At 37.9% G+C, this 19,394-nt stretch overlaps 1 protein-coding gene across 5 annotated transcripts in view; it reads left to right on the forward strand.

Moving 5' to 3' along the window:
• The window catches only part of PDE1A (phosphodiesterase 1A), a 342,680-nt gene extending 326,471 nt beyond the window's left edge, over positions 1-16,209 (forward strand). For all 5 annotated transcript variants that reach the window (XM_082690215.1, XM_082690217.1, XM_082690214.1 and 2 more), the window contains 2 exons: positions 9,958-10,074; positions 13,473-16,209. In XM_082690215.1, the coding sequence (XP_082546341.1) occupies positions 9,958-10,031 (74 nt within the window). In that variant the 3' untranslated portion in view covers positions 10,032-10,074; positions 13,473-16,209. The remainder of the gene's footprint in view (positions 1-9,957; positions 10,075-13,472) is intronic.
• Positions 16,210-19,394: the final 3,185 nt, after the last annotated feature.

Here is a 19,394-nt window from a genome sequence, read left to right on the forward strand (position 1 = left end):
CCATGCAATACATGCCTTCCTTACTACCCAGCACCAGGCCTCACCCATCCCTCCACCCCCCTCTCTTCTAAAACCCTCAGCCAAAGACACAGATCTAGTGAAAAGAAGGGCCATATGCACCCCAGTGTTCATCACAGCAATGTCCACAATAGCCAAATGATGGAAAAAGCCGAGATGCCTTTCAGCAGACAAAAGGATTAAGAAGATATGACCCATATATACAATGGAATATTACCCATCAAAATTATAACTTTTAAACTTCCATGACTAAATATTAAGCAGCATCTTTTTGAGAAAATATATACATACTGTTTAGATTTCAGAAGGGACAATCAATCAAACAGAGGGAAGCAAAGTCTTTCAGATAAAACTAGAGCTAGGTCTGGGGGGCAGCTGGGGGGCTCAGTCGATTAAGTATCTTCCTTTGCCCCAGGTCATGATCTTGGGATTCTGGGATGAGCCCTGCTTCACATGTGCAATGGGAAGCCTGCTTGTCCCTCTTCTTCTCCCTCTGTCCCTTACCATCCTTGTGCTCTCTCTCTCCCAAATAAATAAATTCCTAAAAAAAACAAAAACAAACAAACAAAAAAAACTTATTTTCTCTCTACTCATAGTTCAAAAATGCGACTAACATTTTATATGAGATCTTACAAGTAATTTTAAGTTGTATATTTCAAATTATTAGTAAATTATATACTCTGCATTTAGTTTATTCCTATTTCCAATTTAGTTTCTTAAGCTGACATTTTATATTATATTATTTTATATTATCAGTACAGTAGAGCATGATAGATAGAATGGAAGATTTGGGAGATCAGAATTATGAAGTTTTAAGAGGTGGTATTCACCAAAGTCAACCCCAGGAGAACACACATCCAGTTTGAACCATGTGTATGTGCTTATTCATTCATTCATTCATTCATTCATTCATTCATTCATTATAAAGGCAGATCTCAATAGTTTTCAACCCTTACAGCATATTAGCATCCTCTGGGCTATTTTGTGAACTTTTAAAAGTTCACCAAAGCTTGTCTCCAGTTTACAAAGGTGGGTAAAAATGGAACACTTTTGTGCATTTAAGTGAATGCAGAAGACATGGAGGGGGAGAGCAGGAAATTAATCCATTTATGGTCTAGACAAACCCAGTGTAGATTACAACCACAGCCAACTTCACCCTGGCAAGCTGTACTCAGGAAACAATAGCATGTACCTTAGTAACGATAGCCTTTAAAATATCTGTGTCTTGGGTCACACATCTCCTCTGGAACATTTGCCTTCTACTCCTAAGAAAGTCAGTGGACTTATTCTCTGCCTTAATCCTTGTTCTTTCTTCCACATGGAATGTACTTCTCAGGCCCCTTCCTCTACTTCGCTTCTTAAAATCCTATCTGTCATTCAGAACTCTGTTAAACTACTCTCTCCAAGAAGCCCATCCCTTAGTCATGTAAGCGTAGCTGTCTTATTCATACTCCAGTTGGGATATTGATCACATTCTGACTTGCATTCTCAAAATGGGAAGAGAAAAATGCATTCAAAAGGGGCCTACCAAAAGCAGTGTTGGAATAAGAGTGGAAGTGGATAGGAGAGTCAGGATATGTTTCCCAATTGCACATGTCTCATGGAGATCCCAACACTCCCCTTTGGAGGTGTGCACCATCTCTCCACCCAGTGAGGACCACTGTGTATCATTAGATACAGTGACTGGAGTGTGTTGTTGGTAGTTAGAGCTGCAGAGCCTAACAGAAAGTTGAGAACTAATAATGAGGTTATTACAGAGCTATTTACAGAGGCCTACTCTGTGTACAACAAAAGCCAATAGGATTTTTGAAGAACAGAACTCATGGACTATTCCCCTTTAGCTCTCCAGTGGTTCCAGCTCAAGGCCAGATAAGAACTTGGTCAGTATCAGGTAGAGGAGAATTGACTCCATTTTATGAAGGTCTGGTTTTAATGGTGAGACCCTAAAACTGAAATGATATTACCCACTCTGTTGTACCATATAGTTTTTGTTAAAGATCTAAAAAGAGAAAATAAAAAGCTGATAAATGAAAAAAGGGAAAACTAAATGGGGGATGTTCCCCCAAATCCTCTTCTCTTGCACGGTATCTCTACTTGCTATGTTTTCAGATACCCAAAATATTTTTGCTCACTTTAATTTTACTTTGCGCAAATATGAGCCATCACTGCAAGAGTTCACAGGAGTTGTATAGCCTCTGAAAATTCTGGGGTGAACAGTGTGATGATGGAAATTTGGAGGGTAGAGAAAATGATAGTGGGGAAGAAAGTCGTAGGTTGGATGTTGCACTGTTGAGCAGAGGTGATGGGGGCTAAGATCAAAGCTACGGGCAGAAAGTAGGACCAGCTCTCCAAGACAATTCTCTCTTTCTGGTGCTACCCTTCCTTGGCAAGTGTAACCAGAATTTGTAACCAGAACTTCTGGGTGACACACTGCTAACACCAGCCTAGTTTCAAGACTTTGTTATAGTTCCCCAATAATTCCAGTTCCAAGGTCATTGAAAACTTTGTTGTCTTAACAACATACCTCTAAGCAAAAGGTAAATCTCTTTGTCACCACTCACTATTATTTTTTCTCCAAAACATTTTAGTCTCATATTCCTCTTGATTCAGGCCCTCAATTTCTCTTTTTCCCCTCTTGGCCATGAAAATCCCCTCATTGGTACAGAACAATTTAGCTCTGGCCTCAAATAACCCATTCAGTAAAACAAAAGCCTGATATTTTCAACTTCAGTAGAATCCCTACAAAAAGCTTTGTTTCTTACCACTATCAGTACATTTTTTAAAAATGTGATCACGGGCGCCTGGGCGGCTCAGTGGGTTAAGCCGCTGCCTTCGGCTCAGGTCATGATCTCAGGGTCCTGGGATCGAGGCCCGCATTGGGCTCTCAGCTCAGCAGGGAGCCTGCTTCCCTCTCCTTCTCTCTCTGTCTGCCTCTCTGCCTACTTGTGATGTCTGACAAATAAATAAATAAAACCTTTTAAAAATAAATAAATAAATAAATAAATAAAATAAAAAATAAAAATGTGATCACTATACCTATGACCTATCTTTATAATCAGAAAATCATCATATGAGTTACTAAGGTAGATAATTTCTTGTTTTTTCACATTTTATAATTTATTTGAAACATATTGAATATATAATAATATTTTAGTCAGATTTATTTAAAATCACATTTTGCTAGAAAACCTCATAGATTTCCTCAAAAAGAAACAAAGTTTTTAAAAATAAGTCTTGAATCATTGCTTAAAAAATTAAAACACAAAACTAAAAGATTTATTAAGGAAATATTTAAAACTGATGGGAAAGTATTAAAATTTTTAAAACATCAAAATTACATTATGATTAATGTGACAGTTAGTAGACTGTGATAGGTTCACTAGTTAAGCCTTATGTATTGTTATTTGCATTTAAAATATCTTAAATGTAGTATTATATATTACAGTATGTATAAACGTGATTTTTGTAATCATGTTGGTGTTAATGCTAAATAGAATGAGGAATCCCTTTTGATTAACTACTCATCTACTTGCTTGTCAATAGACCACGTTCTGTCATGGTCTCTATCCTACTTAATCAGCCAACAGCCCTATGATTTAGGTACTATCTCCATTTTACCAATGTGAAAACTGAGGTCTGCGGGGGTGAGTTAGTTACCCAAATCACAGGTTTGCACACATATTACAACTGAATCTTCCTCATTCCTTTTCACAGTTTAATATAATACACAGAAAATAGCATCCTGGTAGTAGTAAATCCAGACAAAGAAAACAACTTTTTCTGAAAATTTACCTCAGAGAACAACATAATTGTTTTATCAAATCTACTTCTGTTTAATCTCAACACAACTGATCCCATGAGCTTTCAAATGTGTGTGTTATATCCCATAAACATTTTTATTTTAAAAAGCTGAAGATTATGTATTTGGGAGTGACATTTTACATCGTTTATATATCTTCTCATGGATCATTTACACAAATATTTATTACAGCAGCCTCACAAGGTTATCCATGTAAATACAAGTGGGGAGTTCACTCACTCAAACAGTATCACTTAAAATGCCCTAAATTATCTTTTTTAAGACTTTATTTATTTCAAGAGTGAGAGAGAAAGAGAGAGAGCAATCAGGGTGAGGAGCAGAGGGGGTAGGGAGAGGGACAAGCAGATTCCGCACTGAGTGGGTGTATAGTAAATTGATCTTGACTCTCCTATCACCTTTCCATTCTTAATTAGCCCACCAAAATTACCTGTAGAGTATCTCTTCAAAGTATCTCTCAAATTCATCCAGTTTTCTGCAGGAGTGAGTGGAGGAGTGGAAGAGGCTTATTCCGAATGGCGGATATAGCTGCCCAGTTTGTAGAGCTGAAAATGAACAACCTTTATCTAAATAGTTTTTGTTGAAGATTCTGCCCCTTAAGACACTTGCCTTAATTTTTCCTTGGCATAGAACCCTTTCGGAAAACTACAACAACAAGAAATTTTAAAAACCGTATTCTACAGACCAAAGTACTCTCAAAAAGAAAAGATTTTAGCTAAGCCAGCAAACTTAGTTTGTGATAATTCACTTATTTTCCAAAAGAATATTTTACCATCTTAGTTTTTATCCCTTAAAACATGCCTAAATTTAGACCAAATACAGTCCAAACTCTTTAGTTCTGACTTTATTCCTTCTGGGACCTCTGTTCATGCTTTTTTCTAATATAATGTTCCCCTGTTAACAATAGGAATGTAGGAAATTATCAGAAATTATAGAAAAAAGACATAGCTGAAAGCTTTGACCTTTCTTTCTTATGTTTAATTTCTATGACAAAATTTTTTAAAAAGTAAGGTAAATAAAAATGATCCAAGGGATCTCTTCAGATAGGATTTAATACATAAACCTTCAAGAAGAAAAGGTGAAAATCTTCAAAGAATCTAAGGTTCTTGAACTTCATTTCCATAACCTCTTTGAAGCCCAACATAGGCTCATTCTTTGAAAGACAACTGGTAGTGAGTGATATTGAAAGTCTTGACTAATTTTGATTTGTATCAGGACACTTTTGTAGAAGTAAAGAGGTATTCAGCACAAAGACCAATTCAATAATATTAACTCGGCACTCTGAACGTGGGATTCATTCAAAAGGGTCCTGTGTTCCCATATCACCCTTATGTCTTGGGCTAGGCTTCTTTGAAATATGCTGAGCAAGTCTGCTAATTAAAGAAAATCCAGAGGCTGCTAAGAAATAGAAATCTCATCAGATAAGAAGTTAAACATGAATAACATAATAGTTTCAGTGTAGTAATATAGAAATAATAGAGCACCCATGATTTATTTTAAACAAATTCACCTCTAACATGAGAGTAATCCTGTTATATGAATCTTGATAGATTAGAGATCCCATCACTCCCCATAATCCTGGCTGAATCTTGTAGATCAATAAAGTGCTGTGTGACTAACTGCTTAAAGTGCTTTTATTTTAAAGCATGGATTTACAATTTATAAGTGTACTGTAATAGGAACAACTTGCATTATGACCAAGAGAGGCAATTTATTTCACTACAGATTTTAAAAACCCAAGTAGATGGGGTGCTTCTTCAAATAGCCTCTCCTTACAGCCAGCATAAGTTAGATAGGAGGTTGTAGATAGGAGAGGGAAAAATTAGCATGGAAGGCATTTTTAAAGAACATTAGTTCTTCTCCTGTCAGGTTAAAAGGTAGCTGGGTATATGAAACTTCTATTTTGGCTGATTTTTGAACCTTAATAAAAATAACTACCAACTAAGTCCTCTGAGATTTGTGACTTAAAGCTAAATAAGATGGAAGAAACAATTAGCTGTTTGGGATTTCATTTTCCCCAATTCAACCAGTCTACAAATTTGTCAAACAGTATTTATAGCCTATTATTAGGAACACCTAAAGACTCCTAGAATTTTAGATTCTGCATACCACCAATATTTGCCAAATCAGCCTTCTGTAGCAAGTAGGTAACTACTTGCTAAAAATTATGTATTCAGCTTAATGATGATTGTAAGTAGTTTTTGTCTCCATGGGAAAAATGAAGAATGAAATCAAAGGGCACATACTCTCCTGACTCTTTCTTCTGTAGATGGAAACTCATACAAAAAAAGTCTCTCCACTGAAGAATTTGATTATAAACACTAAAAATTAGGAAACTTGCAATGTTTGGAGTTTCTAGGGTAGAAACAATTCATTGCTCTTGTTGTGGATGAATATGCAAGGAAAACAGTACCATTTGAAATCCCTCATGTCTACACTGGATGGTTGGTTGTGGTGTTGCAAGGTGGAAAGTCAGAAATCTTTGACACAAAAATGATAACAGGGTTTTCACTAATTTACAGCTTTTGATTTCTTAAGTATAGATACTCACCCCAGTCACATATTTATGCTGAATCTTAAGTTAATGAGTATACTCCTGGAGTCACAAATCTCTATTATTTCTCCTCCGTGGTATTGGCAAGAAAGCATTTGATTCCTTCTTATAGCCTTTTGCTTTGAAATCCCCCTGAGTGTAGGATGTGTGTGACCTTGGTATCAGAGTCCTTAGCCAGACTCCTACTGCCGGTTTTACTACACAGAGTGGCAGTAAAAAGAGTTTTATCTCTTAGGAAATGCTTCTCACAGTTTTTACTATCAAACTATTCATTCTTTTCTGAAGAACTGAATTTTGAATCATAGTAGCTTGTCAGAGCAGGAAGATGAAAAATGACATGTTTACTCTATACTTCTCAACTTGAAACTTTGCAATTGTATCTCTGCAAGCAACAAGGAATGCTTTCACTCTTTCAAATCCAATGGAAACTTGTACTTTTGGCTCAGGGAGTTAGCACTGTATGACTAAATTCTTTGGTTTAGTTTGAAGTACATGGCTCGGGGCTTGAGGGTCCAGCGATGCTCCTTAGAAGATATGTGACCTTGGGCAATAAAAATTGTTGGGGGGGAATTAAATGATAAAACATATGAAGCACTTAACATAGTGTAAATAAGTTTTCTCTTAATGTTCACTGTTTTTCTTTTTGCTGCTAACATTATTGTTATTAATTAATAATTTTTTCATTCTTATGCATTAATATTCTTTTTTGCTCAAATCACTCATTACTCATTACTGATTTAATAAACCGATACATAACAATATATTTGTGTTAGAATACATATAGACTAATTTTAACCAGAATTTTAAATTGTAATTGCTGTATTATTAGCACTTGGTGATTTTGTTCCTCACCCACTCTTCTTATTGGTGAGTTCTTTATCCTTAGTGTTCTTGCCCATTGTAAAAGTTTCTCTCAAAAAATTTAAGAACCAGGGAATTACTTATATTCCTCCTTTAGCTCAGCCTATTCTTTCACTCTGTTCCATTATAATCTAGCCCTAAGTAACAGAATACTAGATCAAAAGTTTAAGCCAAGAGTCTAAGATGTCAGAAATAAATCCTGTGAGACAGGAATTTCAGAGAGGATTAAAGGCCAATTATGGGATGCTTATGATCCTTACCCAACTCAAACAAAGGAAAGGGTCAGGTTGTTAATGGTTGAAAAAGGATTTGTGAGAAGATTTTCTTTAATGAGCTATCTGCTGTTGGGAAAGGTGTAGAAATGCTTCCCTCTACCTCAAATTAAGAGAAAAGAACTGTACCAGGACCCTCAGGGATATTGGGAATGGAGTCTAATTCTTACGTGAGATGTAACAGATTAGCTGGTGACAGATGAACCACAAGAGAGGAGGCTACGTAGGTTTCAGTCTTTCCTCAAGTAATTTATGGGAACAACTGCCTCATGAGTGTTTTGTGTGAACCAAATGTGGCCCACCCATATTTGGAAGAATGAAAGGACCTCACCAGACAGAAGCTAACGATGTAATAATAAAATCCCTGGGGGTTGTGAACACTGTAAAGGAACACTGTAAAGGAGTTTCATGTGCACATAGCAAGGAGGTAAGACATGTCCAGCCATGGCCTCTGGCAAGAAGTCCCTGAAGAGCCTGTGAATATGTTCATGGGAGAATTAGCTTCCAGCACCTACCAGGTCTAGTGAGTATGACGTCCTCCCACAGTGCTGGTCAAGTAGGAACTTGGCTTCTCCTCTCAGACCTTTCTCTGTCTTGCTCCAGTTCAGGAGTCAAGGTAGCCAGTTGGGGGAGAGTGAACAGAAACATCAACCATCCCCCACCAAACACCACTTCTGGGCTCTGCCACAAACTCAAGGTTGGAAAGGAATCTTCTATGATCTTTGTTTTAAGATTGATGTGTAATATATGTAACCAGACTATCTAATATCAGAATTGAGACTTTGACCACTTAACGGGATCACACAATGTTTTTATTATCTAAGGTTGATTGCAAAAGTGATGATACCACCAGAAAATTTCATAGATAGGTAACTTTCTTTTTTGAATATAGCTTTTTAAAAAAATATTTTATTTATTTGACAGAGAGATCACAAGTAGGCAGAGAGGCAGGCAGAGAGAGAGGAGGAAGCAGGATCCCCGAGGAGCAGAGAGCCTGATGCGGGGCTCGATCCCAGGACCCTGAGATCATGACCTGAGCTGAAGGCAGAGGCTTTAACCCACTGAGCCACCCAGGCACCCCTTTTTTGAATATATCTTAAAGAGAAAACAGGAAACAAAATAATGTTGCTTTGTAATAACACCCCGTAGGCTTTGTACATTAATTTTGTAACCTCAATGAAAAAATCTGTTGTACCTAAGACAACACAGTCTTACAACCTATGCTAAAGGAATTATCTCAAAGATAACTGGTATAAAGCTTAACTATTAAGTTACATATATATACATGTATATATATATTTCTCTTTCTTTTTTTTTTTTTTTTTTTTTGAATGAGAGAGAAATAAAGAAAGAGTGCATGAGCCAGGGCGGGAGGTGCAGAGGGAGACAGAATTTTAAGCAGACTCCTTGCTGAGTGCAGAGTCCCACTTGGGGCTCAATCTCACAGCCCTGAGATCACGACCTGAGCAGAAACAAAGAGTAAGATGCTTAACTGACTGCAACACTAAGATGCTTGCTCCTTAACTGTTAGGATATTTTTTATAAAAGTTCAAACAGAAAGAGCATGTCATCATATATGACTATTTCCTGAAATAGTAAAGTATTTTTGACTCAAAAATTAATTTCTGCTAATTTTGTTTGCTTTCTTTTTCACGTAAGACTCTTTTATCTATACATTTTGCTTCATATTTATTTTTGATAGATTCTCTGCGACTTCTCTAGAACTCTTGGCACATTTTCCATGTTAATTTTTTTTCTTCAAGATTTATATAGAAGATGAGTGATTCTTGGATTATAAATTCCATTAGTGTATTTTGGCAGATTATGTCTTATCTTAAAAATTACTATGTTCTTACAGTCATTTGTTTAAATTCATAGTCATTTGTTTAAATTCATAGCAACTAAGAAGTGTGTGTTAAAAGACACTGATCATTAGAGCATTTGTTTAAAACCATCTGCTTTAAAAAATTCAAGAAAAGGTGCCTGGATGGCTCAGCGGGTTAAGCATCCTCTTTTAATTTCGGCTTGGGTTATGGTCTCAGGGTCATGAAGCCCTGCCTCGAGCTTGAGGTAGGCCCGGAGCCTGCTTAAGATTCTCTATTTCTCCCTCTCCTGCTGATTTCTCCCCAAGAAAAGCATGCATAATTTTTATGTTTGATTTAATAGATGTTTAAACATGTCTCATTTAGTTCGGTTCTGTATTACCAAATTAAATTGCAACTGCACAATGTTGTACAACTGCCAGAAGACTCGTTGTACTCTATAAATCCACAGTCTGAAAAGAAAGTATGTGGTATCTTTGGAGAAATGTGCCGTAAAATCCATTGTGAAACTGAGTCTTCAGCATGTGACTGCATTGTTTCAGATTCCTGACTTTATTAGGTTTTTTCCACAGGCTTATTTTGTTCTTGTTTATTTGTTTGCTTGTGTTGTAGGTGAACCTGATCTTCGTAAGAACTCAGAAGATCTAGTAAACACTGAAGAAAAACGTGCTGATGCACATTCATAGGTTTGAAATACCTTAAAGGCTTCTGTCAGTTTAAACATGAGAGGTAACTTTATTTTTTAGACAAGAAACCTAATTCCTGGAATGAATGGTTTGTTGAATGTCGTAGAGACAAAGTTATCTCATTTCAATGTCCTCCTGGAATCTTTTTTTTTTTTTAAGACTTTATTTATTGATTTGACAGAGAGAGACACAGCGAGAGAGGGAACACAAGCAAGGGGAGTGGGAGAGGGAGAAGCAGGCCTCCTGCTGAGCAAGGAGCCTGATTCAGGGCTCAGTCCCAGGACCCTGGATCATGACCTAAGCCAAAGGCAGACACTTAATTACTGAACCACCCAGGTGCCCATCTCCTGGAATCTTTTAGAAAAGTCTCTCTGATTTTCTGAAGCAAAATCTTAAATATTTACTTTTTCAAAGAGCTTAATTTGCTCATCAATAAAAAATATACTTAGCAAGACTTCTTAGACCTTTAAAAATAATAATCTGTAAACTGTGGACAAGTTTAATACTGCTCTCTCTTTCTACTTCATATAGGAAGTATGAATGTTTACACTGGGTGATAACAACAAAGTAAGGACGTATTATGAAACAAACATCAGTGTTTGCTCAAACCTAGAGACATTTGATTGCCTCCATGGTTCTCTTTTTAAAAATTCAGCTTCTAGGGCTTGCTCTCCATCTACCAAATTATTGACTCTGGGAATGAGGCCTTGGAAACCTAAATTTTTAATAATCCTGTCTGTGGTGTTTCTGTACACTATAGTGGAGAACCGTTGTCTTGGGCCTGCTGGGGAAGTGCAAGCTGCTAGAAGGGAAGGTTTATATGTAAGATTTATTTATAGAGGAGATGTCTTAGTGTCTCCTTAAAAAGTAAGAAATAAAATTCACATGTTATAATGAGTCCTGCTTTTGAGGTGAAGGTTGGGGGCAAGAGAAAAAGCTTAGGGGGGGCATATACCAAGTCTTTGAGTTTCTCTTGGTAGCTCCTCACATATTGCTTTAGATACAAAAGAGCTAAACTGTGATTAGCTTGTAAGATGATACATCTCTAAGTGTTCCTGAGTTGGTTGTAAGACTGTGTTTTATTGATAACAGTAGCTTCATTCATGGCTACTATCTAGAGTCAGGCCCTGTGATGAGCATCTTACATGTGTTCATCTCCCTTAGTCCTCTCAACAATTTCAGAGCTGGTGATTGTGATTCCTGTTTTACATATGAAGCTTAGGTAGAAATTAAGCCAACAGAGTGGCTGTTCAATTAAAACCCATGTATGTCTATATGTAATAATTTTAATATATTTCCCATATTAGCTATAGCAATTCCTCTTCATACCCTCCATCCAGACTATAAATTTATTGCCTTTGGAGCTCATGGCTGTTTCAGAGCAGTTCTTAGGTTCTGATGATATATGATGGAGTCTCCAAGTATGTTTTAGGGAAAACTAAATTCAGTGGCGTATTTATGGGTGTTTTAAGTACAAAATGTTTTTGTTTTGTTTAGTTTTTGTTTTTGTTTTGTCAAATAAATAGCATCAGAACATGGAGTTAAACAAAATTAAGCGAGTCTTTCCTATTGATGTCATCAATCTAATGCACACTATGTAGCTTACAAAGGAAAAAAGTCTACAATTGGCATTTCTTATACATTTGTGATATGGAACTGGAATACTTATGAACATTTTCCAAAAATTCTGTGCAGGGAACACAGGTCACCAGTACATTTGTAAAAATGACTGTCCAATCTATGAAGATGTCTAAGGCAAAAAAGTATATAGATCTGTAAAATTCTGGCATCTCATCAGTAAAAGATTTCAGGGAGATTCAAATGGCAGTTAATGAGGTCTCTTTTTTTCTCTTTTTCAACTACAAAGACCCCAAAGCTGGAAGGATTTGAGACCTACTCAAAGAGTAGGGTTCAAACTCAAGCAGGCTGTTAGACAATTTTTTTTTCCCATCAGCACTAACCAAACCTTGTAGTTTTTGTCTCAGTTTGAGAAAGCTCTGCCTTTAGTGCACAGTCAGTATTCCAGAAATCATGGCCTTTCATAGGTGAAATTTATATATGTCTTTAAGAAATAGGCAGGTCTCTTAAATAAAGGAAGTAGAAAACCAACAGGAGTGGTGACAGTTGGTAACTGTGACTCAGGCCCAGTGTTTGGGAGACAAGAGCAGTGGTCAGCCTTGGAAACAGAAAGAACACAGAGCACCTGACCTGAAGGCAGCAGCCACCCAGTCTTTGCCTCCAACATATTTTCACCATGTACAAATTAAGGACCCATGTTTCCAGGTGTTTCCGTTGGCTAAGAGATTTTTTTACGTAAAATCTTTCCATTTTTAATGTGGGCTCAAAGTTTTTTGAAATACCATGTAGACCAAATAAAATATATGTGGTCAGATTTTGCCTACAGTCTCCCAGACGTCAACCATACCTTCTTGTGACCTCTAGCTAACTCTTTCTCTGGCCTCCATCATGAAAAGTATAGATTTTACGGCAGCCTGGCCATAGCTCTGAGGGCCACTGCCTGCTTCATTCTCAGTGTTATGGGCCCCAGTATGGGATATTTTCTCAGGAAACATTGAAGTCTAGTTCAAGATGCACCATGATGAAACCTCATCAATCAATGTGCAACACTACACTTAGGGCAAGAAATCAGCCTTTGAAATCTGTTTTTCACATTGCTGTATAACTTCGCATTGCTGTGTAACGTCACACTTCTGAGAGATTTCTGTCCACAGAACTATTTGGTTTTGCCTACTTTTTCAAAATGTTTCTGTTAATTAGAATGAATGAGATTGGAATTGGATGTACAATGCCATGCTGCTTTACTATTTAAAAAGAGGCTGGAATATAATTTATTATATTGTCATCCTGGAAGGGTAGGCTTTTGGTGCCCCCAAAGCAAACCAGTATCAGACCCAGTACTCCCTGGGAGGAGAAGTGTTCCCCATTCCTTCCAATGCCTGCTTTTTAGTGATGCGTGTACATCCAAGAAGAAGTCAAAGCCTAATGGATTGTGGGCTGGAGTGAGTCTGTGCATTTGCTTGGTTGATGTCTACACTGACTTAAGATCCGTTTTGAATATCTTCAAGCAGGACTTGTGCTCTTGAGTTCACGACAGTCCTGGTGACTCCACTGGTTTTACACATACACAGGCCCACTTACCCCATTTATACTGCCTTCTAGGCTTGTAGAGTCCTTGAGTTTGTGATCTCTAACCCGAACAATCCACATTTTACTGTAATTAAAATATGGAAGCATACACACACATGCATATACACACAAAGAGGAATTCTAAGAAGATAGACAATGAATATCTATTATATACTGATTAAATCCCTTATTCCTGACAAGGTGTATAAAGTCCCATGTGATATTACCACACAGTTACTGATGCATATGTATGACTAAAATTTGATCTTCGTTTTCATTTGGATTTTATTTCAGGATAATGAGAACAGGACTAAAACATCCTAAGTCCTCAACTTTCCACAACGTCATGTTCTCCCTTTTCAACACACACCTGGATCAGGCCATTTTAAAGGACTCTTAGAAGGAATTTACAGTAGGAAGAACATAAATCCTGAACTAGTAATTCTGACCAAACAAATACATTCAAAATCACCATAAGAGTTTTTGGCCAGTGCTTCTGCCATTGTCTTTCCTCCAGAAAAGTCTTAATGGAAATGTTTTGATTGTTTTGATCTAGCTTTTTCAGGCAAGTCGAAGAAATTTTAAGACAAAAGTTGGATAGTTTAAAATTTTCATCACTCTGAATCCAGTTATAGCACAGGTGACCTTGCAACACATGTGCAAAATATGAGGCATTTTTAAAATTTACGTATTGTTTTATGCAGAGTTCTATAGTTATCGGTATTTCAAGGTTTTAAGTAAAAGGAAAGAAAAGCAGAATTATGGAAAACAATTTTTTTGTAGCCCTGAAGAACAAGCTAGTTAGATTGTCCTTATTTTAAATACACGGAAGCGACTCGAGAGGCGGGGCTGCTGAGAAGCTGTGGTTGAAGGCCTGTGACGACAGGGGAGCTTTAGCCTGGCTCTGCCACCTGACGACCACTGCATTGTAACTCTCACGTTGGGAAACCACAGTGAAACCCATCCCTGAAACCAGCGGACCAATTCTCATCCATCCCTGTGGTTTCAGAGCACGAATATGTCAACCACGTCATCACGATGCAAGTCACACGTTAGCTACACTCCGGGACAACAAGAACCCTCAGCCATTGTTGAAGACAGACGTCAGAACTAAGAATGGAATTCGCCCCCTGGGGTGTTGATCCCATTAGGACATAACAAAATATATTACAAGCCCAGGGATAAATGACAAGAAGTGCGTGCGTGTGAGTGTGTGTGTGTGTGTGTGTGTTGAAAAATACCTATGAAAATGGAAACCCACGCTTTTCTGTACAGATCATTTTATTTGGCGTGACTTTATAATTTTACTACACAGAAACAGACTGCAACTCTTGGAGACTCCGCTTGCTTGTCATGTTTTGCCTGAGCATGTGCAGAGCCTTTCCTTTGCTCCAAACTGAAGAATAACTTTTGTTTGTTATTAGCTGACAAGAAAGGTCGCACAATTAGGGGCTGCAACTTTTCACTGTGCAAACACTTCAATGATTCTGAGATGAATCTATCTTTGTAAAAGGCAAAAACTGGATGGAAAAAAAATCAAAAGTAGCCATCAATTAAAGAATAAAGCGAAGGAGGGTCCATATCGATTTTCTGTTGCACCTGCTCTTTTCTTGGTTCCCACAAGGCTAAGCAATATTTTAGAAATTGATATAATCAGAAGCTTTTAAGTCTGAGTGGTGGGATTTTACAACCCACAACTTAGATCTCCTTTAATGTGTAAGCCATATTCTATATGCATATTAGGTATGCATTGTTCTAATTTAAGATACATGTGTGCATAGACTATGTATAAAATGCTTTTAAATGTTCTGTGATTAAGGTCCTTAGTTTTTGGTTCACCTGAATCTTCTGTAGAACTCAGCTAAATAATTGATTTGTATCATAGACATTATAATGCAATTGATATTTTAAATGTAAGCAGTACAAACTCATCTATGATGGCATAGTGGGGGGAGATTTATAGATATGTACATCACGGTGACTTTTTGTCTTTTAACAATGGACTTTTTATTTCTATTTATGAAGAAATTATAACTACTGCTTTCAATGTTTTTTTAAAAGTAGCTATTTACCAGCTAGAAAATATTGTGCATTGAAAATAGAATCTGAGTATCTGGGAAGTGTAATTACTTTTGTTCTTATTTGAGCCAGTTGTCTTTCCATAAAACTAGAGAATCTCTCCAGGGAGAAGTACATTCAATCATTGCTTCTCAAGGGTCATAGGAAACTTATCTGCTTGGTTCCTATTGATACTTTAGGACCTATAGACTTTGTTACTAAAAAAAGAGAGTGAGAGAGCGCAATATAATGAATTCATCAGCTTCTGTATATGGCCTCTCCCTTAATTTTCCAGGTTATTTAACTTATACAGCATCATGACTGAACTTCCAAAGGGGATGGAGAAAACACACTCCACTTCTTCAGAATTGTCACCCTGTTGATATGCTTTTTCTCATATTCATCTCCCTTCCTCTCTCCGTTCCCTCCTTCCTCCCCTTTCTACTTCTCTCCTTTTCATTTCCCTTCTTCTTTCTTTCTTTCTTTCTCTCTCCCCTAAGACAGCTACTAGTTAGTGAGAAACTGGCGGGAGTCCGCGTGGAGGGCACCAGTGCCTGTCCTTTCCGCAAACACCCGTGTGGTGCTAGTCCGTCCTGAAGAAAGGGAGGGTGAGTAGGGCTGCTAAGTCTGGGATGTTCTGCTTTGCATTTTTATCCTCAGCTACACAACATATATCTAACAATCTCATATGCCTTTTTATTCAACCAGTAGCTCTTTTATTTGATTTTTAACATGACAAGCTACAATTCTTGTGTTTTTACTCTGCTGTAATTATCTGCATTTCCTATTACATATGATTGTTAAATAAATCATACTTGAGGGAAAATATTGTGAAACATTTGGTGTCTGATATAATTTAATTTGGTGGGGCATTGAAAAGTTGGGGAAATCAGGGAAAGTCAGGGAGATATCAGTTTTGATATGAGCGCTGTCAGAAAATGGTTTTTGCTCTATTAAAGAAATATTCATTGAATATTTATTATTGTGGCTATTATTCGCAAGCTCCTGGCTAAATGCATGTTGCAGAGAGGAATGTGGAGTCCTGAATCTTATCTCTATAAATTTCATCTTTTATAGGGGAGATAATTCATACACAAATAATGCCACATATAAAATACACAAAATGCCACATATAAAAGTAACCAGATGCAAGTAAAATGCACCCATGGGTATTTAGGAAGGTAAAAATTGTTTCGACCTTCCAGACTTCTAAGAAGACTTCCTCGAGACGACTGCCCACGAGTCGATACTTCCTTTACAAATAATAATGAAGCTCATGCCTATTTTCTATGTACAGCCTTCATGAAGACACTTAACATGTATTATCTGTAATCCACGATAATCCAGCCAAGTGGGTATCAATATGAGCAAGGAAACCAAGTCTCAGAGAAAGAGCGCAAGGCCAGGTCTCAGGTGATGGGCTCCAGACTGGATTTGCTTCTGGGTTTCTTCGGCACTGAAGACTCCTTTTGCTTTCTACCTCATCTGTTAGGATGGAGCAGAAGCACAGCAGAAAGGAAAGCGTGGCGAAGAACAAGGTGAGTAAGGTAACAGCTGAGAATAATAAAGAAGCAAAGAGCGTCAAATGAAGGTGAAGACCTGGAGAGTTTCAATTAATTGAATTAAGAGTAATTGGCAAAAAAAAAAAAAAAAAAAAGAGAGAGAGAGTAATTGGCACGATATGCATCACCTCTCAGACTGACCCCATGGTGCCAAAGCACTCCATTCAAATACAAAAATGTATGTACTCGTCAGAGCATGACATTTAGCTGAGCTTTTTCCTTCAAGTGTGATTCCATGGTAAATTTCCACATAATAGCAAAAAGCTTTCAAAGGCCATATTTTAATTCTGAAGTATAATTTAGATATAAAACATATTTCCTTTGGAAGCTATATCAAGCCTTCTGCCCTCAAATTGCTTTTCTAAGTATTACAAAGCCTATCCACCATCTAGTACAAGCCTTAAACAAAGACAGTATATATTTTAGAGTTAAAAAACAAACAACTGCTAATGTCCCACATTACATATCTATGATTTCTTTGGAGGGAATCCCAAATACTTAAACTATAAATCCTTATAGGCCAGCATGTATATTTAAAGCTCTATATGGGGCCATATGTTCTTTAGTAACATTAATAAATGTTTGGGTTATTTGCTTTAGATTTCTGATGTTTAGAGAGCTTCCTTTTCATCTCAGGCTGATACTTTTTTTTTTTAAATCTCTGATAACTAAAGATACCATTATGTAGTGTTTCTTATAGTATATTCTCACTATGGCATTAAAAGTATTTTCTGACATTGTCTCTTTTACTCCTTATAAGTACTCTCTGAGGAATCTTATCCCCATCTATGGATGAGGAGTCACGGCAGAGGGTGAAATAATGTGTGTTAGGCCACACAGCTCCTCAGGGGAGGAGCCGGGATTTGAAGTCTAAGAGAATGTGATTCCCGAACCGTGAAGCTAGACTGCCTCTGGTCACTGTGGGAGGTTGTGTCATGTCTTCTCCATCCACCATATCCATCACCTTCCTTTTCTCTCCTTCTTCCATATGCAGACACTTGTCTTTAAAAACTGCCACTGGAGGGAGCAGAATTGCCAGTGACCACCAGGAGGGGCTGGTGCACTTCGGTGAACCCTTGAATCATGTTTTACAGTAGAGAAGGATGCCTTTGATTTCTGTGGACAGGAGAATTATTTTGCATGCTTAATATGTGACCTTAAAAATCTGGTGGGTTTTTTTTTTTGTTTGTTTGTTTTGTTTTGTTTTGTTTTTTCAGATAACCTACTGGGGTTCAGTCTAGGCTTTGCTACTTAGAGTGTGTCCCCTCCCCTAGGACTTCTTAGAAGTGAACACTTTCAGGCCCCATCCAGACCAACTAAACTAGAATCAGCATTTCAGAAGATAACTGGGTGATTTGGGGCCTATCGCTGTTTGAGATAATAATTAAATATTAGAGAGATAAATCTAGACACCCACTAAGCACTCAAACATGAGGTTGTTTTTCTCCACACGAGGCAACAGGCTCCAGAGTTCATGCTTTCCACATGGCACTGCTCTCAAAATGACTTCAAACCAAACCCCAGGAGATTGCTGAGTGGGACAGACCTTGTGAGTTCTTACATTGTTGAAGACCTTACTCCAGCCTGGTGCTTGGGTCAACTGCATATTAAATCCTATTACTACTACTACTACTACTACTACTACTTCTTCTTCTTCTTCTCCCTCTTTAATTAACATAAATTATTATTTGCTTCAGGGGTACAAGTCTGTGATTCATCAGTCTTACACAATTCACAGCACTCACCGTAGCGCATATCCTCCCCAATGTCCATCACCCAGCCACCTCCTCCCCACAACACCCTCCCCTCCAGGAACCCTCAGTGTGTTTCCTGAGATTAAGAGTCTCTTATGGTATGTCTCCCTCCCCAGTCCCATCTTCTTTCATTTTTCCCTCCCTTCCCCTACAGGCCCCGCCCTGCCTCGCAAATTCCTCATATCAGAGAGATCATATGATATACATCCTATTACTTCTAGAAGTGCTGTAGACCAACTTCGTTCTCTTCCAAGAACGCTGGGTTGTTGAGATCTTGACCTTCTTACTTGTGCTCCATCTTTGGCTCCGCCTTCAACCCTATTTTCACTTTTTCTTTTCTGTACACCATTTGTAAGTTAGATCTCCTCAAGGCATTCTTGGGACCTTTTGCTGCTTCTCCACAAAAACAGTTTTTCCTCATCTACACCAGGGGTCAGCAAACGTTTTGTGTAGAGGATTTCTGTAGCAGATCGGGCAGCAACTACTTGGGCTGTGCAGGCCACATTCCAACACAGTGTTTCTCCATTTGATGCCCCCTTTCCTCCTCCTCTTCCTTCCTCATGATTTTTTTCTTTTCCTCCTCTTCCCTTTCTTCTTTTGTAACCCTTTAAAAATGGAAAAGTTAGTCTCTGCTTAGGAGGGCAGGAGTGTCCCATGTGGCAGATTCGGCACAGGGGTCTCTGGGGCTTTCCACAGAGCTGCTTTTCCCGATGCAAGGAGCTGGGGACCCCAGGGTAGGAGATCGAGTATGCTGGCAGCAACAGCGGTCACTCCCCTGGAGCAGCAGCTTCCACCTGGCCTGCTGCCCTTCTGAGGACTGGCGCGAGAAGTGTTATCTGGGC

Source organism: Mustela nivalis (assembly GCF_964662115.1).
Source record: "Mustela nivalis genome assembly, chromosome: 11".
Classification (NCBI taxonomy): domain Eukaryota; kingdom Metazoa; phylum Chordata; class Mammalia; order Carnivora; family Mustelidae; genus Mustela; species Mustela nivalis.